Source organism: Aquila chrysaetos, chromosome 4 (genome assembly GCF_900496995.4).
Source record: "Aquila chrysaetos chrysaetos chromosome 4, bAquChr1.4, whole genome shotgun sequence".
NCBI classification, from domain to species: domain Eukaryota; kingdom Metazoa; phylum Chordata; class Aves; order Accipitriformes; family Accipitridae; genus Aquila; species Aquila chrysaetos.
The window spans coordinates 14,776,398-14,800,636 of NC_044007.1; the positions used below are offsets into that span (position 1 = coordinate 14,776,398).

The 24,239-nt window shown below is 44.3% G+C and overlaps 1 protein-coding gene across 3 annotated transcripts; it reads right to left on the reverse strand.

The window, feature by feature from the left end:
• Positions 1 to 11,410: 11,410 nt before the first annotated feature.
• CCN3 (cellular communication network factor 3) lies at positions 11,411 to 22,504 on the reverse strand. Of its 3 annotated transcripts, XM_030012673.1 has the most exons (6): positions 22,376 to 22,504; positions 22,048 to 22,279; positions 21,420 to 21,671; positions 19,354 to 19,562; positions 12,477 to 12,532; positions 11,411 to 11,953 (listed from the first exon to the last, which is right to left on the reverse strand). In XM_030012673.1, the coding sequence occupies exons 1-6, from the start codon at positions 22,439 to 22,441 to the stop codon at positions 11,842 to 11,844; spliced, it is 927 nt and encodes a 308-aa protein (XP_029868533.1). In that variant the 5' UTR covers positions 22,442 to 22,504; the 3' UTR covers positions 11,411 to 11,841. The 3 variants fall into 3 exon arrangements, with proteins under 3 accessions (XP_029868533.1, XP_029868532.1, XP_040979129.1); XM_030012672.2 differs by lacking the exons at positions 11,411 to 11,953; positions 12,477 to 12,532 and adding an exon at positions 16,141 to 17,327 and having other exon boundaries at positions 22,376 to 22,483; XM_041123195.1 differs by lacking the exons at positions 11,411 to 11,953; positions 12,477 to 12,532 and adding an exon at positions 16,141 to 17,327 and having other exon boundaries at positions 22,048 to 22,493.
• Between the last annotated feature and the right edge of the window lie 1,735 nt (positions 22,505 to 24,239).

Genomic DNA, 24,239 nt, shown 5'->3' on the forward strand with positions numbered 1-24,239 from the left:
ATTTAGAGATAGTTAAGGCATTTCTGCACAGCACCTCACTGTGTCCTGTAGATAAACCCTCTGTGTGTGTGTATGTGTGTGTACATGTATATTACAGCAGATTAAACAAGTATCTGCTATTCAAAGATCAATGTGTATTTAGAGTTTGGATGGACCTAAAAACATAAACCAAGAATTCAAGAATGCCCAAAACATATAAGAAAACTGTATTTGGGCAAGACTCAAAGTAGTCATTTGTGGCTAGAGATTTCTGGTTTGCACTGCTCCACCTCCTCTGTGTGAGGAGGAGAACCAGGCCTTAAAATACAGACCCACAAGACTCAGGGACTTTGAAAAAGCAGCTCAGGCCTGTAACTAGTTAAAGAATGAGGCAAACAAGAAGGAGCCCAATTAAACTATTTTATTAGATGTAGGAGAACCATCGATTGTGAAATTTACTGGTAGCCAAGTTTTCCTCTTTGCCCTACCACTTATAATTATGCCTTAATTGTAGCTACTGGCTGTGGCACAAAGCTCATGCGTATAAACAAGTCCCAGGATGTGCTGCAAAAAATACGCTGTATGGGAGGCATTAGCAAGAAGACAATCAGGAGCTGGAATTGCGTTCCCACATGGAAAGCTGCGGGTGGTATAAAGAGCTCTGTATCCATATGGTTAGTTATGTGTAATATCTTTGTAATGACATTAGTACCCCACCATTGCTTTTTCTGGCACATTTCTAGCCTTGAGTCACTTGGACCAATAGTTACCAAACTGTGGTTTGCAGACCAGTGGTGGTCCACGAGCTTATGGTAAGTGGTCCACAGCTGGCCTGCAGAACCAAACTGAACAGCTTTCAGTCGTGTTTTTAATTAAAAGTTTGATGATACAGGGTACATGGTGGTCCACAAGAGGGTCTTAGCGTTAATGGTGGTCCCATTACCCCAAAAGTTTGGAAACACTGGCTTAAACAATCATGCAGATCAACAGTCTATTTGTGTTATGTTGTTTGAAGTTAAATGTTACAGCATGTCCTCTCCTTTCATGTGTTAGGAGCTGCGTTGCCAGCTCTGCTTGTCAGTTTTAAAAATAAAAATATCATGAAGTAGTGGCAAATAATTCTTAGTGGTCTGGTCTTCCCAGTTTATGATTTATTTAGTTCATCATTTCATATATATTACTGCAGTCACATATCAGAAGTATTTGCCCAAAACCCGGTAGTATTTTGGGAGGAAAACAAGAGAGGTGTTTTTCACGTTTCATTCACTGAAGTGGGAGTTGAGCAGATGTGGGGGGTAGAGCTGAGTAGCGGAGAGACTTTGAAGGGACAGTCATTGCAGTCTGTTCCCAGAGGTTAAGCTGAGATGAGTAAATAAGGAGATGAATCTTATTTTCTTTGGGAAGTTCTCTTGGTCCTTTTATTGCTTCCTTAGGTTAAAAACTGGGAAATTCTCTGAAAGGGAAAGTACCTCAGTTTAGGCTGGATATTTAAGATTAGGCAAAGGAAAGAATCTGTTCACAAGGTTTGTTTGATCTTTATAAGCTCTGGCTAGAGGCTTATAGCTCTTAAAGAAAGCTGTTTACAGATTTGTCAGCTGGCAAATATTAGTAGCCTAAGGCTATACCTCCAGCAAAGGCTGGTTCCCCTCCCATACCTTGGTGGTTACAACATTTCTCCATCATTCAAAACCATGGCTCCCCTCAAACAGCAGCCTCTTAGTCACCAGCCCTAGACTATTCTGGACGGAGCAAGCTGCATTTGTCCTGGGGGAACTGCAGGGAAGAATTCAGGATGCATTGGAGGAGAGGAAGAGCACAAACATGACCTTTTAGTTCAGGGCAGAGGGCATTTAGCTGGGAAGGAAGTGGCCTGGCTTCTCCTTTCTGCTCCCGGAGCTGTTTTCATATCTTATCCAATGCCTGGTAATGTTACAGAGAGACTCCTGGGAGCAGGGACAGGACCTATGGTTCCTTCTGCCCACAGACTTCTGACCGCCTCTTGCCTCCTCTGCCTTGCTGAGCCATGTGGCACTTCTTGCCCACTGAACATGGGTCACAGCGAGTTCCTGCCAGGTCCGTGTATCCTGCTTCCCAGACAAATGTTTTCACTGCTAAGATATAACACAGGGGAGAGCAGCACTCCTGCCACTGTCAGCTGAAGGAAAGCAGAATTGCAATTGTGTGTGTATAGGTGGCTGATATTGCCAGCTGGCAGTCCCAGAGAAAAGCTGGTACCTCAGTCTGAACCTCTGAACTGGTTTAGGAGGTGCAAAAGACCAATTTTGGCTTCCCCGTTAAATTCAGGTGTCGATGAAGTGCCCAGCTGCTTCCTCTGGTAAGACTGCATAGCCAGGACCATCCAATGTCTAGGTCTGTAAAGTAATCCAACCTCAAACTCAAGCTCTTTGCCACTGCAGTAAAACAGATGATTCAAATGAATTTAACAAGCACTGTCCTAGAAATAAGTTGAGTTTTATGCTTTTTCCCTTCCTACTGGAATATGTTGCTGACTTTCTCCTTTAGGAGCCCTTTTTAGATTTCCAGCCTAAACTTCTTCATTGCCACTCTGTGCTCATGTGTTCTTGGATGAGCTTTTCTAGTTTACTTTATTAGCTCTTTCCCTTCTCTGTTTTTGGTCTACTTTTCTGTGTTTATAGAGAGTAATCACAGTTTTTCTCCAAGAGCGTTTGCTTCAGGCCAACCCAGACTCTTCTAATAGTGTCTTGTAAGGCAGGCATTCCCCTCCTCTGTTTCCTTCCTAGCTCCTCTAGCTTAAATTCAGCTTTACTGAAAATGGGTATTTAAGAAAAAATGCATATTAAATAATGTTCCTCCAAAAAAATCCTTTACCTGTTCTGGGTAAATCCTGGAATATCAGTTATATTCTGTACTCACAGAAATACCTCTCCTTGTATATGCCGTGACACATCCCTGGCTGCCCTACCCTGAGAGCTAGGATACATGTCAGTCACTCTCCTCTGATATTCTCAAATCACAATCCCATGTTTTCTGTCAAATACTCTTATTAATTCCTGAAATCATAGAATCATAGAATATCTCAAGTTGGAAGGGACCCATAAGGATCATCGAGTCCAACTCCCTGCTCCTTGCAGGGCTACCTAAAACTAAATCACATGACTAAGAGTACCGTTCAAATATTTTTTAAAAACTGCACAGATGCCTCTTTGTAACTTACCTCTTTTTATGACTAAATCCTTGCTCTGTAGGATTGTTGGTGTCTCTGTGAGATCAGAGAAGGCTGTCTTGGCACCTCAGGCCCACAGTGGTGGTGTTACCCCTTCCGAGATCACAGATGTAGGAGCAAAGATGTGTTTGGAGAGGGGCACACACTAGTATCTCAGAAAGCTGCCTGGAAATTTTTTTAAACTTTTTTTTGTCAGAAAATGTGTATTGGTCAAAACACATTAACATGAAAATGTATGAACTACTGGTCTGTGGCAATCTAGATGTCTTCTTCTTGGACTGCTTTTTTCACTAGAACTTAATTAATTTTATGGTTCTACAGAACTTTTTCTGATTAGTGTATTTTTTGTGTGCTTATACCATAAAGTTTAATCCTGTTTCTGCTCCTCTAGCCCCCAGGTTCATCCAACTCTCCCTTGGTACTGCTTTGTTCTTCCTGTAGGCTGCTACCTCTGAGCCATCAGCCAGGCTCACTGGCACGATCCCCATGAGCATCTGCACCTTACTGCGGTAAAGAGTGACTTGTCCTAAAAACACTAGCATTTGGGGATGGTAAAGCAAAGCCGTATGAAATCACTTTATATGGACTCCCCATGCAGACCAATACCCTATTTTAATGTGGCCCAAACCAGAATGCTTTTTGGTTAGCCAAGAAGATGAAGGGTTGGCCAAAACACAGTGGTTATCTTGCTGGATCTGAATGGCTTTGCAACATTCAAACTCCCAGAGGTTGGATGGTTTCAGTTGTTGGTGGTTAGGCATAAGTGCTATCCCAGTTACAAGAGCTCCAGGTGTTTGTGTGGAGGTTAATTCCACATTTGATCTATTATTATTATAATTTATCATGATATATATTGCATCAGAGCTGTAAGTACAAGCACTATCATGCTAGGTGCAGGTAATTAGGTTTGTTTCCAAGTGGTGATATAAATATTTGAAAATACCTGGAGAAAGTTTATGCTGAGATCTTCATCTCTCTCTTATTCAGAAAGCATTTTTGGTAAGTCTTACAATTTTTATTTCAGGTATGCACCTGCTTTATGTGTGCTGTCTGATACTGTTTCTTGACTCTGTCTGAAACAGTAAAATTCAGAACTGAAACAGTAAAACTCAGAGCCAAAATGGTTCAAAGTTTAGAAGTTTCTACAATGTGGTCATCTTGTGCAATTTTCTTCTGGTGGCAACTTCACTGTAGTCTGTGAGATGCTGTGGAACTTTATTTTGGCTAAATCTTACAGGTACAATTTAAGAGAACACAGATTTTGTTGTTTTGTTTTTTTCATGCTGTTACCTTTATCTCTAACACAATTAAAATACTGACTTTTTCTATAAAGAAAAAAATAATGTTTGTACAATTGGCTTTTATTCAGAGCTCTCAAGACCTACAGGAAGCAGATCAAAACAGTACTGCTCTGGAGAGAGATCATAAGATGCAGTGACAGGGTTGTGCTCAGGCTGGCTTGCTACCCACAGCACTGTGTGGGCATCAGGAATCAGGTTTTACATTTCCTTTTGATGTAGGTCAGATTGAAAAACACAGTCTTTAGAGGCTGGGCCTGGGCTACATCACATTAGGGGTGATTTCACAACCCTGTTTCTTCTTTATGTATGCAGTGTGATTCTGGGACTTGGGAAGTGGATAGAAGGAGTGCCTGGAAAAACAGTGTATTAAAACACATCTTGATACAATTTTCCTGTAATGATTTTCTGAATGCAAATATCAAACTTCAAAACCATGAAATCAAACAGTGGAAAACAGACCTGCAAACGGCACACAACAGAGAAAGACCTGAAGGCTGGAGGACTGGTCCTCACTACATGTATCTCAGCTGCCAAAGTCATTTACAACAAGTGTCCCCTATGCATACAGAACAATTTGTGAAGATTCCTGTGGTCCTTGGGATCCTTTCTGCTGGGTGATGACCCAGATACCTTATTTATACATTTCTATCACTTCTAGCTTCCCAGCCTCCTATTCTTGTCTTATGCTGTCCTGTTGTATTCCTAGAAGTGAAATGTAAATGACATCTTCATCTGAAACATAGAAACATCTAAAACATAGAAACATCTAAAAATGACCTTGTGAAAGCAAAGGTCCCAGGCAGGCCCTCTGAAGAGCTCATGTCAAAAAGAAGCAAGAGGGTAAAAAGACGCTCTGAGGGATCACAGGGGCCAAGATGTGACTGATGTTATAAGTACAGGAAAGCACTTCCTGTGACACAAGCCGTCAGACTACAATCCATATAACCACTGCCTATTTTAATGATTGTCAATCATTGCAAGTAATTTTGGCTATTTAAATGCAATAAAACTGTCTGAAGTTACTTAATTCATTCATTTTTCTAAAGGGACAAATTCAAGACTTAATTCATACTTCCATGAGAGAACATATGTCTCAAAGCTGTAGACACTAGAAGCGCTTTGAATCAGGTAAAGTCCATGTATGAGTCCCATGTTGAGGACGATGAGAACATTGCAAATGAGTTGTTCGCTCCCTTCCGTTAACCCTTCCTTTAAGGGTTAGTAGGAAGTAAAGACCTTAGAGATATAAAATGTGGATCTGGCAGAGAGAAAATGCCCAGAGGAATCAGGATGGTGTTCCTATGATCCCTCAAAGCAGCTGTGGCGTTCACTGACCTTTCCCATATTTGGTCTGTAGTGAAGAAGGACATCTCCACTACAGCCATTCCATCTCCTGCCTGGCTGATTTCACCTTATTTCAGAGATAGCATAGATTGTTTGGCTCATACAGCTTACTTCCCTGTCTGTCTGCAAGGGAAAACCAGCTCCTACTGCCTTGGCCCTTGTCATCTTGGTTTGTCATCATGGAGCCTCCTCCAGCTGCTATACCCAGTACACCCAGTATCTTCAAAGGGGGCTTTTGGGTTTCACAGTAGTTGCTTTGCCCACAGATCCCAGGTAAGATGCGAGTTCCTGGTTACTTTCTGCTGTGGGGATTGTAAGATCAAGATTCAACTCTTAAAGCAAATAAGGGGTGAGACTGATGAGGGACTTTGTTTGAATCACACTTCACACAGGCAGTTTTATCAGTGGCATTCCTAGATTGGAAGGGCTTGAATTTGCAATAACGTTAATTGTTCTCTTTTAAAATGGGTTTAATTTTTAATACAGATACTTCCTTCTGTGGCAGTCATTTTTTTGCAGGCTGACTACCTGGTGTCCTGTGCATTGGAGAGGCTCTGTTGACTTTCCTCCATGTGATTTGAAGTAAAGTTCAATCAGAATAAATCCCAGTGTTCTGATGGGATCTAGCTCTCTGTTGTCCCATGTTCCTACCTGCCATCTGCATGCCCTTTGCCCTTGGCCGCAGCTCTCTTCCCACAGGCTTCCTGCAAATTCCTCTCTGTGTGGTTATGTATACCTCCATCAGAAATCAGGCTGGATGCGGGACTTTTGTTTTGTGGTAATATGGGAAATGACTGTGCCTAATGGGATGAGACCTTGCCAAATGACATTATAGATCTGCACTAGGGTCTGAGAATTTCTTCCAAGATTTCTTTTCTATGAAATTGTGTTTACCCCAGGCCATGAGACACCATCTGTAAACTGTACAGATCGCAGGGGGCATAAAATGTGCATTGTTTGGGGTTGGCTCTGCTGCGGATGGCGTCATGTAACTGCAGGGGTGAAGATACCTTTTCAGTGGTGACATATTACAAAGGTTACACAGTTGTTCCCCGTCATAGCTGCCATATGATATGGTCCCAGTTCTGTGCGGCTCAGCAGGCTGCTCCTACAGCTGCGACTTGAGCAATTCATGGTCACTAATAGGTGGAAAACAGTCAGGCAGCTCAGTGGGGTACTGAGGGAGCACAACCCCTTGTCCAACCCTGTTAGTGTCGTGCTGTGCAACACGGCCTTGAGGTCCCAGGATGGGGTGCCACTGTGCAGTCTCTCCTCACCGTGCCGCTTGGCATGCAGGCACGCCAACCTCCTGCAATTATGGAGTGCCACATCTTCCAGCAATCACTTAATCCACCATCCATAGAGCGAGGCTGGTCTGAAAGCCATCCTTCTGTGCCAGGAATCCTAAGAACTCAAAAATATGTGATGGTGAACACCTAGAAACTAGCACTTTTGACAGTGGTTACCCCCCCTTGACCTGGCAGGTGTGTGAGCAGCCCTGCTCTGGGCTTTGCAGCATCATCCTACGCTGCAGCACTGTTGCAATCCCTGATTTTTTACACCGTGGAAACTGAGGCAAACAAAGTCTAAGTAGACCAGTGCTACACAGCAAGCCTGTGGCAGAGCTGGGAACCGAACACAGACTTTCTGACTCCCGGTCCTGGTCTTTAGCTACCCACTGAGCTCTGACGTGGGATGAAGTGAATCTCACCAGAGACATCAGATAACCACAGTCTAATTTGGTTTCTCTGTGCTCTGTACCCTGGGGAGATAGCAGACCTCTGGCCACGAAAGGCAAGTTATTGAGAGATTTACTGTTAATTCCTCCTTATGAGGTCCATCTTGTTATGTTTGGAGTTGCCATAGGTTTCTGTTTGTTTTGTCTGTTTTTTTGCGTGTGGGGCTTGTGTATTTTATTAAGCCCTTGGCTAGTATCTTGCGCATGTTTAAGATTTTACAAGGGTTTCTTTCGAGGTTATTCATTATAGCTTTCAAAGGTGGCCTATTCTGCAGGCTTGCTATTGAATGCCAATCTTTGATAGACTCATGTCTCACACAGGGGAGAAGACCATTTCTCATACGCTCATAATTAGTGTTCCCAAATGGTTCCCTAGCTGCTTTTCATAGCTCTACATTCACGTTGACCTTGGACTTTGAATGCTCCATGGCTTGTTGAAGTACAGTCATCAGAGAGACCAACAGAGAAACCTCCTTTTATTTTCATCACTTAAAAAAGAAAAAAGTCATCCAAGAGATGCCTTGCTAATACCTCATACTTTTTGATCTTCCACTGATCTGCTGGAGTCCATGGGGAAGGGAGTTGACTTCTCTCTGCCTCATCTGGCTTTTTCCCCTGCCTTGTCTGCTGGTGCTGTGGGCAGTGGAAGGCTTTTAGTGACCTTAGTTATTGCTCTAAGACTTTTCATGTTCTTAGGTTTTGGTAGTTATGTCCTTTAAAATTCTGTTTCAGACACACAGCAAATTAATTAGGTTGGGGAACAGATTTGGAGTATGTAGAATATTCTATGAGAAAGAGAAAACAGCTGCTTTTTTAGTACAAGTATGTATTTTTTGATTCAATGTGTAGTATAACACACCTGAAATTTAGAAAGATTTTTTTCTTTGATCTCCTTCATATTAAACATGCAGCATGCATTTGCTGGTTGATTTAAATTCTGCAGAAACTATTTCTATTATTTCGCTCCATATATAGAAGCAAGAGCATTGTCTCCATTAGCAGATTTCCTTCCTCTAGGAAATGCTGACTTTTATTCTAACTGCAATTAATATGATTGAAAAAAATAAACCTTACTTAAAAGGATATGAATTGATAACAGCCATGAAAAGGTTAATATTTTCTCTAAGCCTGCAGACAGATATGCTTGCACTCTTTTTGCAGATGTCCCTGTGTTTTTCACAAAAACCCCAGTTTTAAGAATGGGTGTCTAATAATTTTTCAGCTGCCTCCCCCTCGTGGTAAATCTGAAAAACCTGTTTTCATGGAAATACTGAAAAGCTGGGTAAAGCTCAGCACTTGCATTTCAACAGATTTTGTTTGTTTGTTTGTTTGTTTGTTTCCAGAGGCAGGGGGGGCTTTCAAATGCTGAACAAATGTCAATTAAGGCAAGAACATATCAGCTCTTTCCAGGAACCAAAAGCCCAAGTCAGCTTAAATAAAAGAGCACAGATACCTCAAGGAACTTGGTGTAACAGCTGCAGCTGGCTTGAGGCTTTTTCTGTCTCTCAAAACCATGCTCTTGCCCTTCCCTCTCTCCTCCCACTTCAGGCGGGCCTGAAGGGTGCAGCAGAAACTTCTCCTCTCTTCTTTTTTTGTGTGCCAAGTGCTCGGGAAGCAGGGCAGGGACTCACTCCCCAGCCCTGGGGCTCCTGGTCTTCCATGTCTCTCTCCAGAGTCGTGGTTCTGCCGCTGTACGTGAGCTGCAAAACCTGATCCCTAGGCTTTGTGGTTTTGTCACACTGATATGGAAACAAAAATATTCACTACAGCTTGGAAGAGGAAGGATTCAGCAACCATGTTGACTAATGGTCAGTGCAAGTGAGAGATGAGCATTTCCTCCACAAGCATGCCAAGGAAGAGAGATGCAAAGCCATAGTCCACCAGGTAATGTGTAACCCAAAACATGGTGGTTTGCAATCAAATGAAGTAAGACTGTCAGAGAGCCGTCTCTTCATGATGGAGTGAATGGTCACCATTCCTGAGACCATCATTTTCCCTCAGCTCGTTGTCCTTCTAGACTGTAAAGGTCTTATGTGGTGCCTGAGTCCCCTCCGGTTCTCTGAAAAGAAAGCATATGGCTTCATTTCCTCTGCAACATGATCCTCTGAAGTGCAGGATGGACTTGAAAGGGTAAAGCTAAAAGGAGGAGGACGGCCTTTGTGGTTAAGGCTGTAGATGGTGACTTAAGAGAAATAGGCTCATTTCCTGGTTTTACCACAAATTGTGTGTGGTGGGGAGGAAGCTGCTCATATATTCTGAGCTTTTAGTGCCTTGTGTGCTAACCAGAGGAAAGGGCCTCTCCTTCCCTTCATCCTTTGTGTTTTTTCCATTTAACTGGAAAGTCTCTGGGATGAGAAATTTTCTTCTGCATTGTATATCTACACCAAGATATGGGGCTGGGGCCTGTCAAAATGCTAATAATAATTTGGATACATTTAAAAAAATCATACACCTATCCAGGCTTCTGTCCTCCCTCCCTATTAATGTCCCCATAACCAGTGACAGTTGTCATAATTAACATCAGTTGGCCTCATCCTTCCAGATGCATCCCTACTTTCAGGAGCAGGCCCAAAGAAAGTTTATCATCCTTGACACGACAAAATGGCCTGTAGCCACCAGGTGTCCCCCTGCTCCATGGTTTGGAGGAGAACTGGGCCCTCCCACAGAAACCCATATTTTATTGTAAATTTGAAGTGAAATGCTGCTTGTAGTTCTGGCCCCAAGTGATGGGCTCTTTCGTCTTCCCTCTAAGCAATGCAGTGGTGGCAAAGGCAGGCCTTAGCATGGCCCTTGGCGTGGTCCTGGTACGAGAACGACACAGGTCAATGTACAATCACAAACTCACATCCCACAGAGTGAGAACATTAGCTGCGGAGTGCTAAAGGTATATATTTTCAAAGTGTTGAAAGTCTGATTCTTTTCCCCAAAGAGGTGTTTTTTGTTTCCGAAGCAGACACCCTAATGTGTTACAGTCTGAAGATACAGTTTTTGCAAAGTGGTAAGGGTACAACTTTTCAAGTATTTCAGTGATTGTAGTTGTTTACGAAGGCAGTTCAGAGGATTTAATTCTGCCTCAATCTATGCAGGGATTTCTGGGATTTGCTTCTCTTTGCACAAAAACCAGCCTTCTATTGAAGTGCAATTTTTTAATTAAAAACAGAGGGGGGAAAAAGACAAAACAACCCAAACTAGCAATCCTCCCACAGGGGCTAATGGGCTTATTTTTCCTGTCCTGATTGTCAGAGCACAGTCCTGGGTTATGTGCAGGCTCAAATCTCTGTTTGGCCTAATGGATAGATTCTTTCTTTCTGAATTTCTCTGAATCAGTCAACATGATGTGCTGAGCCTGGGTTTCTCATGAGCCAGACCTAGTGGTGCAGGAGAGTAAATCTTCCCCCCCCCCCCCCCCCCCCCCATCTTTTTCTCTTTAGAATATCCTTTATCCTTTACCTTCAGCAAAATGAAATTTGATATGCTTCAAAAGCTCTGATTATCTCCAAGTGAATGTTTTTGCAACAGCAATGGACTTAACATGTCCCCTGAGGGCTGCAAGACTCACAGAGGAAGGGGGAAGGCAGGATGCACGGGGTGCATGGGGAAGGCGTCTGGCAATGGGATATGCATATTTAATTTACCATTTGGGGGCACTGTAGAAGTGAATAATGAGTGGGCTTTGAGAACTGGGATAAAAAGAGCATTTTGTGGAGGAAAGCATGGAAAAAAATATGGAAGAGGGTGGAAAACAGACTCAGCACATGCTGATAGAATGAGAGGCTAAAGAAGAGGAGAGACAACCTAGGAGACCAAAGATACAGGTCTCCCTGTATGAACTGAAATGCAATATTTGGGGGGCAATATTTTATTCTAACATTGAGAATAACAACAACCAGGTTAACATCCATGAACGCTGAAGCATTTTAAGTCAGTGGGGCACATTATTTTAATGTGAAAATTTGCATGTCCAGGGCAGATAAATCTACTTCCTGGGATATAAACAAGTATTTCTTCCTGTTTGCTAATCTACAAATCGTTCAATTAAATTTGATCAGCAATGGCTATTCCCTACTGTTTCTCTGAGTGGAGAGGCTTAGTGTGAGATTAATTTCATGTTATTCCAGAAAGCTCACCGGCAGGCAATCTTCTGGGCTCCGTCTACAGTCCATGGAGAGAACATGAGGATTTAAAGGTGTGCTTAATCATAAAGAAACAGGCTGTTAGCTCTAACTACGCATTTATAGGAGTAACAGTGTTAACTGCAGGGATTTAAACAAATATCAAACATATTTACTAGATCTTTGCAAGCAAACTGCTCCTCTCACAGCTGCATGGTAGGTCTCTTGACTGACATCAGTGTAGTATCTTGGGTCATAGAACAGGTGTTCATACCTGTGTAATGCATAAACTGGGATTGGTAATGGGAAAATCAGAGCAGAATTTTTTCCACAGGTCACACTAAATTTCATGCTGGCACTAGACAGCTCATATTACAAAATTTAGCACGGTTGACATAACTAGAATGGCTTTTTGAAACAAGAGTTAATACAGAAAGCTTTGGTATAAAAGAATTATTTTATTATTGCTTAAAAAAATTGAGAAGAAAAATAAATTCCAATGTAGTAAGTTGTCAGAGGAGAGAAATACAATCCTATTTCATGAAGTTCAGATTTGTCATAAGGTATAAATACTACGACTAGAAACAGTAACTAAATTTCTTCCCGTCCATCTCCCCACACAGCAATAAATTAATAAAAATAGAGTGAACACAAATTATAGCTTGGACTAGAAGGAAAAAAAATAGAGACAGTCCATTTTTCCTGAATTTTTTATTGTACTACTCCTGGAATTATACTGGAAAACAGAAAGGGTGAAACTGTGATCTTACTGAAATCAGTTGTAGAATTTTACTCACTGTGAAGTTTTCACTCTAGTGTCAGGCATCAGTTGAGAAGACTCACAGCTGGTCTCCTTACATAGTCAGTGAAGGCAAAAAAAAGACATATTTGCAATAAGTCTTTGCTGCGTTAGACAAATTTAAAGCAGGTTAAATGCAGGAAGCATGTTGCTTTAATGAAGTCCTGCAGATGAAACAGTCCTAGAAGTAGCTACAAACACCTCTACTGGGTGTATGTCCTGCAGGGGGTAACACTGGCTCTCATCAACATCACTTATTGGAGGTGCACTTAGCCTACCAGTTGCTAACACTGAAAGCTGTTAAATTAAATGAATAAGTAAATAAAAAAAAGGTTTCCAACCAGCTTTTTTCGGGGACAGTCCTCGACTGGTACTAGCAAAGGAAAGGTAAATTTGTTCAGAGAGTATGGGAGGAACAAGTTAACCAGCATATTTTGTGCTTGTTCCATCAACATATCATGCTCAGTACATATCGCTGTATGGACCCATACATTGAATGTTGAGTGATGTTCCCTGAAACGCTCAGATGGAATCCTCGGAGATATGAAAATGAATTGCTGATATTTGAATAATTTAACTTTGCTTGTTTGGGAAAATCATAGCCCTTAAACAGAAACGTTCAGGATTTTATCATTGGAGTTTACTTATACAAATGTCACAGGTTTGACACACCACTGTTGTGTTTTAATTAAATTGGTGTCATGACCTTTTGCAGGAACAGGCTGAAACTGGCCCAAATACTAAGCTAGGAACTGTCCATATTAAACAAATTTAAATGAATGTAACAAAACTGATACCAGATGAAAAGCTGTATCAACTGGGTTGAGGTAAAAATAGCCACTGAATTGGTATTATGTATATAGTCTAAAAGACAGTGGAGAACTGGTTCAGATCTTTGGCTCCTTTTGTCCAGAGGAAACATTTGTGTTCCTTTACAAAAGATTTTTTTCCTGCTGAAATGCTACAGCATTGTAAGAAGACATTGAGATTGCAATAGTTCCGGTGTTAATAAAGATAGCTAATAAGGATTTGAACACTGCAGCACTTTTCTTTCATGAAGGTTGTAGTGCTCATAACAATGCAGCTCCCTTCTCACAAAATGGGTTGAAGATGTGGAGATCATGTAGAGCAGCGTTAAGGAAGATTATAGGGAGCATTTTGGCCCTAAGTCTACTGAAGTGGAGACCATAGTTTAAAAGTGTTGGGGGAATGTCTACAGGCAAAAGGAGTTACTCGAATTATAATTGAACTCATGCCATAGTGCACATAATCCCCTTTTCAAAGGAAGTGATGGACGATCCCCAAGTGTGTTAGCAGGAAGCTGGGTTTATGCCTCTTCAAAAATATCAGAAAATAAACTCCTGCCTTTGGAGGAGAAAAGCCCACAAACTTAAGAGTAGTGGATGATCTTAATGTACAAGGGGTTGCGGGTTCATATCCCAGATGAGCTCTTCAACTTGCCTGCAAAGTGGAAGCTACTTATTGAACTGCTAGGGAGAAGCAGAGGGATAAAGGAGAAGCAATGCAACAATGATAAGCTGATGCACAGGTATAAATGACTTTGGGTGTGAAAGGGGCAGAGGAACTGTCAAAATAAAGCGACTGAGTGAACCATTTTACTTCTTAGGAAATCAGTGGTTGCCTGCATTCCTCTCTAATTACTCCTGGCTCAGGATTTGCTGGGTTTTATTAATCCAAAGACTGTTTAAATTTGTCCAGACAGTAAAAGGCTGCATTGCTTGGTAGTTGATGGATCTCTTGCAAATTTGCAAGATGATCCTGAGAAATACTTGATAGCTTGTGTTATATTAGAAAAGCATTGCACAAACCAGCCTGACTCTCAGGAGGCACATAGAGATGTGGGGTGAAAGTAGTTTTCAGTAGTCCTTCCCTCTTTCCTAGATTCTAACCTGCTCCCTAACCACTCCTCAGCCACCTAGAGGAGTCCTGGCCTCATGCTCTCCAGCACTCAGCATTTCCTACCACATAAGGTGGCTGGGGTGCAAAACCAGGAAGAACTTTATAAACTCTCTATGTTAGAGAGACATGGACCTGTTGGAGCAGGTCCAGAGAAGGGCCCTGAAAATGATTGGAGGCACGGAACACCTCTCCTATGAAGAAAGGCTGAGAGAGTTGGGGTTATTCAGCCTAAAGAAGTGAAAGCTCCAGGGAGACCTTATGGCAGCCTTTCAATACTTAAAGGAGGCTTATAAGAAAGATGGGGACAGACATTTTAGCAGGGCATGTTGTGGTAGGACAAGGCATAATGGTTTTAAACTACAAGAGGGTAGATTCAGACCAGATATAAGGAAGAAATTTTTTACAATGAGGGTGGTGAAACACTAAAACAGGTTGCCCAGAGCTCAGGCTGGATGGGGCTCTGAGCAACCTGGTCTAGCTGAAGATGTCCCTGCTCATTGCAGTGGGGTTGGACTAGATGACCTTTAAAATCCCTTCCAACCCACACCATTCTATGATTCTAAGATTAGGCATTAACCAGTGCAAGTGCAGGGAGTGTGCATGTATGCACGTGCATGGTCCTGATGAGGGACAAGACTAGTCTTGTTCCAGGTGTTTGAACAGCATAAGGCAGGGAGGGATGTGTTGGTAACAACAGCAAGGACTACAAAGGAATTTATCACTGGCACAGTTAGTGGGGAAAGCCATGCAAGAGTCCAGGTGAGGACCCAAGATCTATCTAACCTTAACTGAACCAGTATGGATTTTAGCACCAGGGCCTCATACTTTCAAGGATGACTTAAAAGTTACTAAAAAACCTTCAGCCATTGATGCTTACTCACAGTTAACTTTACTTTAGTCTTCATTGGCTAAACAGGCATTTAGATGTCTACTTGTAGACACCAAATTTAGGAGTCTTAACGGGGAGCTGAATTCCATCCTGTGTGTATCTCAGGAATTGCCAGACTGGAGGTTGCTAGCTCCTCCAGAGAAGGAGGATGCTAGGCCAAACACACTGAGATTTGGCCTTCTGCCTTTTTTTCTCAAGAGAGAGTTGTTTCCTACCACATGGTTACAGAATGGTTGTGGCGTAAGTACTACTCTGGTATCTCTAACTGAGAGAGACACACACCTAGCTAAGCTTGGTCCCACAGTCTAGGCAGCTGAATGTCTGCACAACTGTACTTATGACCTATTTGCACTGTCCTGTTACATACATGATTTAACATACATGAAACTGCCACCCTCAGGCTCTATATTCCTTGGGGATATTGCATACAATATCTAGGACAAGCAGGGTCACAGGCTGCTTTTGTGAGGCTGAAATGCTGCAAGACCCAATTAAATACTTTGTTAGTACTTCAGACCCAAACCCAAACGCCAAATCACATAATTATTCTTCACCACCACCACTGTGTTTCAGGGCACACCACATCCAAACCTAACTTTATTTACATCATCCTATCTCCCAGGCTAACTTAGTCTGAAGGAAACCTCCATTCTAATGTGTGCCTCACAAATTATTCATCTTTTCCTGCACCAAGACACTGCATACCTGTTAGGGCAGCAATTAGGATGAGGTACTCTAAGAACATCACAAGATAGGGTCTTTTGATTTTAGGAGTCTGCAGACCCTTTTTCTTCCCATTGCTTTTAGCTGTTAAAAGTTGGTAGTTTAAGAAAAGCAACTTTAGGAAAAAATATTTTGAATCACATAAAGTTTATTTACTTAGTAAAGTTATATTACAATATATACAGTTTCTATTTACATATACACCTTTCTAAGAAATGAAGCACCATATGATACAGTTAGTATTTTAGAGGAATTTACAGAAATTTTATTTTTGCATCCAAATAGTTATATCTACAGACACACCTTGGTTAGAACCGAGTTCTCCTAAGACGCTGACTTCAGTGGGTTTTGGATTAGACTGCTAGTGAAGTTACCAAAGAGAAATTTAATTGCTGTCAGCTACCAATCTGCTATGCTTCAGGATAAGAGCTCTTAGCTATGTCATTGCAGGGGCTATATGTAAACTTACTCCTCAGAGAAAGTCAAAGGTATAGATAGAAGGTATTTTGTAAGACAAAGAATGCAACAATTTCATCAGTAAGATTTTTACTGTCATCAGAAACAGAGTTTCATTAGAATGGAAAAAAACACTGCTTAAGCGTTTATATGCATTATGCAAAGTAAAGTTAAGAACCTGGAAGCTTATGTAATATGGTATCACGCATTCCCCAAGGAATCCATTTACTCTTAAAGAGCCCAGTCTTACAGCTACTGAAACTCGTGGCATGATCCCCTTAACTCAAGGAGAAAGTCGAGCTGTTCGCTTTGTAATCTATGCCACCGTCAAGAAAAAAGAAGGCTCTGTCCAAGGTACAAAATTTCCTTCAAGTGAATAAAAGACATTTGGAGGGGGAAAATGTAAAGTGAGGTATTTAATAAGCTACAGGAAAAAAGAAAGCACCTAGACTGTTTCGAAAAACATCTTAGATATTTTACATAAGTAATTGTTACATTCACCTGATTGTGGGTCAAGTTTTGTATAAACTATTTATACCTTTCGCGCTACCTAATTTATGCTTTTCATATTTTTGCTTCGCTAGATGTCGGATCTAATGGCTGGAAGAAAGCATTGTTACTCTGAGGACAGTTGTTATGACAGACACAGGTGTTGATCAACATCATTGGCTTTTTTAGGACTTTGCCCTGAGGACAGCGGAACTCAACTTGAATCGTTTTGGTGTTATGTGGGGTACAGCATCGCCCATCATTGCAGAGGCCACAGTAACGAGGTTTGTATGTCTGCACACTAGTGCAGTTCTTGTATTCAAAGCGAACAGCTTTCAGGGACTTCTTTGTTCGGATACATTTCTTCCCTTTCTAAGAGAAATATGAAGAGACATTAGATATATCATTGCATAAGACAAAGCAGTTAGAAATTGACATGCAAGGATATATATAGGTCTACTCTGAAAACTTAAATTTGTTGTCTTTGCTCATTCAACAGCGATAAGACTATGCAACTACTTCAGCAGTTACTTACGGTAACTCCTGTAATATCTGCCCTTTGACACCAGTGTGTTATTGGGCCAGTAATAAATGACAAATAATTAAAGCCCACTCTTGTCATCTGAGACAAGCCAAACCAACGTTAATTATGAAACTATACTCTATTGGAAAACTTCTCAGGCTAGTGCAGTTCCGTCAGAGAATCAGGAAGCCAAATGAGCAAGTTACAGGAATAGATTCAGGGGAAAAAAATAAGAGGGCTAAAATGAACCTTAAAAAATCATAGCCCATTCTCATGACCCAAAGCAGAACCAGCTTTATCCACGTTACTCTTAACAGATGGTTGTCTAACTTGTCCTTGGAACTCTTCAGTGACAGAGACTCCACATCTGCCCCAGACAATCCTAACAGTTCACTATTCTTACTGCTTGGAAGGTTTTCACTCATGTCTTAATTTTTATACAGTCTAAACTCACCATTTCTTGTTGTATCCCCCATGGACTCAGAACAGGCTGCAATATCTGAACACAGTTATGAGAATGCATCTCTGTTCTCTTGCATTCAGAAAAAGTTCAGTTCAATCAATTTTTCCCTAGCTGAACATGTTTTCTAGACCTCTGATCATTCTTGTTAGTCTCCCCAAATCTTCCCAAATGCTTCATATCCTTTTCAAAACACAGTATTTAAAACTGCGCAGAGTATTCAGCAAAGGCCTTAGCAATGCCTTCCAACACTCAGAACACTACATAAAGTGATGGTCCTCTTACCTAGCTAGATGTTACTGACAGTAACACTTGTATAATGTGTAGAAGCAGCAAAAAAGTCAGCTCCCTTAGATACACATTTATTGCACCTGAAGGATCAGTGTTGGATTTGCTTTTGGAAAAAGCATCATAAGGATTAAGATAAGGTTTCATCTACCCAAGCAGATTCTGCAGTGTTTCACATATTTCTCTCCAGTTCCAGATGCTCAACAGACTAGAAATCTGACATACCCATTCTGCGTGATTGGAGCAGCTCTGAAGTACACATACAGGTAGTACAATGGCATTTGTGGGAGAAGTTAGACTGCATGAGCTGTCAAAATAGTCTGCACATGAAATACATCTGATCTGTTTGGGATGGCTTAAATTATCATAGACTTATAGAATGGTGTGGGTTGGAAGGGATTTTAAAGGTCATCTAGTCCAACCCCACTGCAATGAGCAGGGACATCTTCAGCTAGACCAGGTTGCTCAGAGCCCCATCCAGCCTGAACTTGAATGTTTCCAGGGATGGGGCATCTACCACCTCTCTGGGCAACCTGTTTCAGTGTTTCACCACCCTCATTGTAAAAAATTTCTTCCTTATATCTAGTCTGAATCTACCCTCTTGTAGTTTAAAACCATTATGCCTTGTCCTACCACAACACGCCCTGCTAAAATGTCTGTCCCCATCTTTCTTATAAGCCTCCTTCAAGTATTGAAAGGCTGCCATAAGGTCTCCCCGGAGCTTTCACTTCTTTAGGCTGAATAACCCCAACTCTCTCAGCCTTTCTTCATAGGAGAGGTGTTCCGTGCCTCCAATCATTTTCAGGGCCCTTCTCTGGACCTGCTCCAATAGGTCCATGTCTTTCCTGTGCTGAGGACCCCAGAGCTGGATGCAGTACTCCAGGTGGGTTCTCACCAGAGCGGAGTAGAGGGGCAGAATCACCTTCCTCAACCTGCTGAACGTGCAGCACAAAGCTACTAAGCAAACACAGCATGTCTAATGCTTTCCAAATACACTGGGCTTGCGGCACACATGCTAGAAAGTGTATTTACGTACACTTGCATCTGGAGCATTCTAGACCATAATATTGTAACCTTGGAATTGCAGCTGAAGAGTCCCTGCTCCCCTGCCACTCTTTGCAGCATACCTTATTAGATGGCTCTTCATTTTCACAAGGTCTTATCATGCAAAGCCGTGTCTGCTTCACCATCTCACACTGTTGATTTCTGTTGGTAACACGGGTAGAGAAGCCCATTCCACAGCTTTTGGAACAAGCACTCCATTCTGTTGTCTGCTCAATACAATTGGCACTTGAATCCGACACATCGATCCCGAGTGTGGCCTCTTGTCTGTAGGCTGGAGAGAAAACCCCACAGAACTTTATTACAAGAAAAAATCATGTGAAAACCCAGTATCTAACTGAACTCTACCACTTCTGGGAAGAAACATGAGACAAAAAAAAAAGGTCCAAAATCCATGCTTTTGATAAGATTTAGGAATTTTAAAAGCTTCCTTTTTAGGAGCCCTGGATGGCAACTTCCTACATCTAAAAATAACGGAAAGGTGCATATCAGTGGAATCAGCACAGCATTTAGATTCAGTTCACTCAAGTCCACAGCTGGAAGAATTACTGCCAATTCCAGTTTAGAACTCTAATAACTCTTTATTCCTCACTCTTTCCAATGGAAATACATCACAAATCTCTTCTAAAGCTACGTCATAAAAATATTTGTAGTAGATATGATTTGAGAGAGGCTGAAAGATTTACCTAAACTAATAAACACCATGAAAGTAAAGCCCTTTACTCTGAGAGTCATAAAGTCACCCGATCTTGTCAATTATTGACAGATTATAGCCAGGGTGATGGTGGGGAGAGAGGAAGAAAGTAATTTCCAGGAGTTTTCACAGCTATTCAAAGCCATAGCCAACTCTGATCATTGACCTTCCCTCATGGCAGTGTTAAGTTGTATTATGCAAATATTGCTAACCGTATAGTTTGGTTCAGCAGTTATCACAGGAGTAAACAGAATGAGGTAACATGACTGAGCTGTCAGTCACACCTCTTGCTGTGAAGCTCCTCTACAACAGCATTTTTGCCTTTTGCACGGTAAAGCTCTGAAGAGGTGGCCTCCCAAGAGGGATGGCCATTGCTAGAAAGAATGCAGATAATCCATCTGTAAGCATTTTACAGATTAGCCTGTCACTGTCAAACAAATCAACGATAAGGAAAAATACTAGGAAGGTGGCAAGCTTTTTGTTTATACCTTATGTGCCTTACAACTGACTCTTCATAGCGGTCTGACAAGTTATTAGAACATTTCTTCCTGGATCCTTCCTTACTTGTTTTTTCAAATGGATTAGGCGAGTTTAAGCATAACTAACTGCTTAAGACCACAAAAAGCAGTGACTGGAAGAGAATGCAGTGCCCTCAACTCTCAGTAAAAGTAGCTTATGAAAATTCATGTTGAACTAATAGTTTAATTTAAAAGGGATGGGGACATAATTCAGTAAGAAAACAGGGAAAATACTGTGCAGCTTTATTTTTTTCAATTACAAAAGCAGTTTATGAGTTCTGCATTTTGGAACGGGATTTTTTTTTTTCAGATCCACTCACTGTGTTTATAACCACTGCTTCTCCAAGTACTTTGTAATGCTTTTGATGCCAACAATAATGATGAGAGCTCTAGCACAGACAAGCAGGAATTTGTTGGCATTTTAGCTACCAGGCTGACCACTTGTAATAGCTGGGGAATTTAAGGGGGAAAAAAAGTCTCTTGCATACTAAGCTGTTAGAGTAGTATTTATGATGCAACATCTCCTTGCAGAGCAAGTAGCAAGACTGCAGCTTTGATCTGGGGGTGGAAATAATGTCTGGAGGATTACGAGCTTGCCCCTGTTTTGTTCCACTCACCGAACTACCCTGTACCAGATAAACAGCAATTTCAGAACTGGGAACCAACTCAGGTTAACCACCTTTTAAAACTGCTATGCGCATTCATCCTCTGAATATCTTTTGTTTTACCTATCGAGCTCTGCCTTTACTCATAACCACTGCAGACTTGCTAGTGACTCTAGATGAGAAAAAAGAGCCGAACAAACCGGCCACACAAAGCAAAGCGTCTTAGCTTTGGCGACCCCATGGGTATTTCCAGCACGATACCACCTCCTCCTCCTCCTCACAATGACCGTGACAATTAGTTTGCGTTTCCTCACCAGCCATAGCAAAACCTCCCAGAATCACTTCATCTTTAGGGTCACAGATCCACTTCTCACAGCACTCGCCAGGGACTTCGATTTTTCTGGGGAAAGGACAGTCGGGGCCGGGGAGCAGCAGGTCCAGGTTACAGCGGGGCAGACAGCCGATCTGTCCGTCCCGGCAGGTGCACTGGTACTTGCAGCTGGGCTGGAACGTCTCCCCGTTGCGGTAAATCATCCCGTCAAACACGCAGTTGTCTCCCTCCAGCACTAGCGAGGAAAGCGAACGCGTTTCGCTCACACAGAGGGCACTCGGCGCCCTCCCCCTGCCTCCCAAAACACGGCGGCGGCCGGCCCTGCCCGGCCCCGAGCGGGCCACGCTTGCCGCCCCCCCCGGCAGCAGCAGGAAAGCAGCCCCCGGCCCGCCGCGGCGCAGGCAGTCCCGAGGAAGAGGCGCTTGGCCCGAGGGCAGGCGGGGGGGACAGCGGGGACGGGGACAGCGACAGCCCCAGCGGGCGCCGCTCCGGGCCCCCGCCCGGGCAGGGTCGCCCCACCGCCCCGGGGAGGGCTGCCGCAGGCGGGGGACGCCCCGCCGGCCTCCCAGCCCCGGTCCTCCCCCGCCCGGGGGTGCCCGCCCGCCACCTACCCATGCAGATGCCGGCGGCCCCGCCGCCGTCCTCGGGGCCGCGGTCGCAGTAGAGGCCGCTGCTCTCGTCGCAGGGCAGCAGCGGGGAGCAGCTCTCGCCGCGCTGCCGGGCGCACACCAGGCAGCAGGAGCAGCCGTCCAGCACGGCGGGCACCCCCGGGGCGCAGCGCGGCGGCTCGGCCGGGCAGCGCCCGCCGCAGGGCCGGGGACACGCCGGCTCCCGGCCGCTCACCTGCGGGGACAAAGCGGCCCCCAGGGCCGGGTCACGGGGCCGGCCCGGCCGCCGGCTCCCCCCGCCCGCCGGCCCCGCCGGGCGCCCCGCACTTGCCTCGCACAGCCGGAGGAGGAGGAGGAGCAGCAGGGCGGGCAGGCCCTGCCCGCCGCCCGTCGCCATGGTCCCGGCCGCCGCCTCCCCGCCGCGCCGCTCGGCTCTGCCGGCAGAGCCATTGCGGCCGCTTATATAGAGGCCGTTGGGGACCCCCCCTCCTCCGCCGCCACCCCCCCCGCGGCGGGCAGCGCGGGCCGGAGGCGGGGAGCTGGAGCCCGGCCGGGCGCTGCGCTCCCCCCGCTCCTCCCGCCACCTGCCCCGACGGCGCCGAGCCGCTGCCCCGGCCCCGCCGGGCCCTCACGACCCCGCGCAGCCCGCCTGCGGGCGGCACGGGCGGGAGCCCTCTCCCCGGAGGCGTTACGTGGAGAGGGGCCCGGAGCCCCGAGGGCAGAGCCGGCCCCTTCGCGGGGGTCGGGCCGGCCGAGCGCCTGAGGCGAGGGGCTCCCCCGGCCGGGGACTGCCGCCCTTAACCCGTCCCCACGGCCGCCCCAGCCCGCCCTGTTTGCCTGCAGGCGTCCCCCGCTGGAGCTATGCTGCCGGTCATAAACCGCGGGGAAGCGCGACGCTGCCTCTCTGCCGTTGAGGGGCAACGCCGTGGTCTCTGGCACGACCGATACGGTTGGGCAGTGCTGGGCGTCCGAGACAGGCCGCCCCAAACGCAAGCACCTCTCAGGGCTACGCCGCTTCTGGCCCCGGCGTGCGGCCTCTTCAGCTCTGCGGGCGTTCGAGAGGCTGCAGATGGACCCCGTGAAAATAAGGGCTTGTGGGGGTGACGTGCGCTCGCTCCTCAGTAAACTCCTCGGTTTCAAGTCACGGGCACTGCTCATTACCGGAGGGGTGCGGGTATATCGGCTGGTGGGGAACAGAAGTTGTACGGGGAGGCCTGATGAGTTGAAACCGTAACAGACGCCCCAGCGCTCGCATGGCCTGGGAGATGCAGAACCAACATGTCAGGCATCGGGAATGCTTCGGAGAAGTAACTGCAGTGTTCCGTGCTGTGCGGTTATTTTAGTGTGTGCAGGACAGATTTAGGCCAAGCATAAGGGAGACTAAATCTGTTAACGGGTTTTACTTGTCAGGAATTGCCTTCTGCCCAAGGCAGGCCTTCTTGGGTCTTGCTAGGATACAGATATTCTCTATTCCTGGTTGTCTGGCGCAGATAATGTGCACTAGATTCTGTTGTGGCTTGTCAAAGAGAAAATATTTGAAAAATAAACAAAAGTTGTAGACAGACTAGTGAAAACAAGATGCCTTTTAAGCTTACGACATGACACAAGTGCTACTCATGAATTTACAAGGCTGCTGTATCTCTATGCCAAAGCAATACTCAGCACAAAAACAGAAATCACCAAATACAAGTTTTGTTTTGGACAAAAGTCACCGTTCCTTTCTTGATGCTGAGTGGCAGCAGCAGGGTTTCTGGAGAAGCCTGTCATTCGGGGGGGAAGCAAACTTCACCAGCAGAGAAACACGGAATCTCCGGTCACATATTGGCCCTTTCGTTTTCTCATTCACAAACACCAGGACCAGCCAAGGGGAACATTGGCATGTTCAAACCTTATTAGCAGCTTGGGTATGGGTTTGAGGTTGTTTCAGTCATCCACGGCCTTACAGGTCATTTCACTTTCCTTGTCTCCTTTTTCTTTTTTTTTTTTCTTGCTTCTTTGCCTCTTGCCTCTGATTTAGGCAGTCAGTGCAAAGCCACTTTTTACAGTACCTTGCTTGTGAACAGAATGACCAATGCACTCGGCTAGGCGTTAAGACTTGCTAAAGAGAAGCAAGGCTGTTCCTGTAATTTTCCCAGAAGCAGGGCTGTAAGCCAGAGAGGCACGTACAAGATCTGTTTTTGCCTGTCCCTCCGTAT

Bases quoted from the DNA above. Each gene is read 5' to 3' on its own strand.
- CCN3 (XM_041123195.1), bottom strand. From the start codon at position 22,441: ATGGCGACGGGCGGCGGGCAGGGCCTGCCCGCCCTGCTGCTCCTCCTC. The intron at 19,563-21,419 runs GTGAGGAAACGC...TTTTCTCTCCAG, and splicing joins GGGAGGTTTTGCTATGGCTG to CCTACAGACAAGAGGCCACA. The intron at 17,328-19,353 runs GTATGCTGCAAA...TATTTCTCTTAG, and splicing joins ATGAAGAGCCATCTAATAAG to AAAGGGAAGAAATGTATCCG.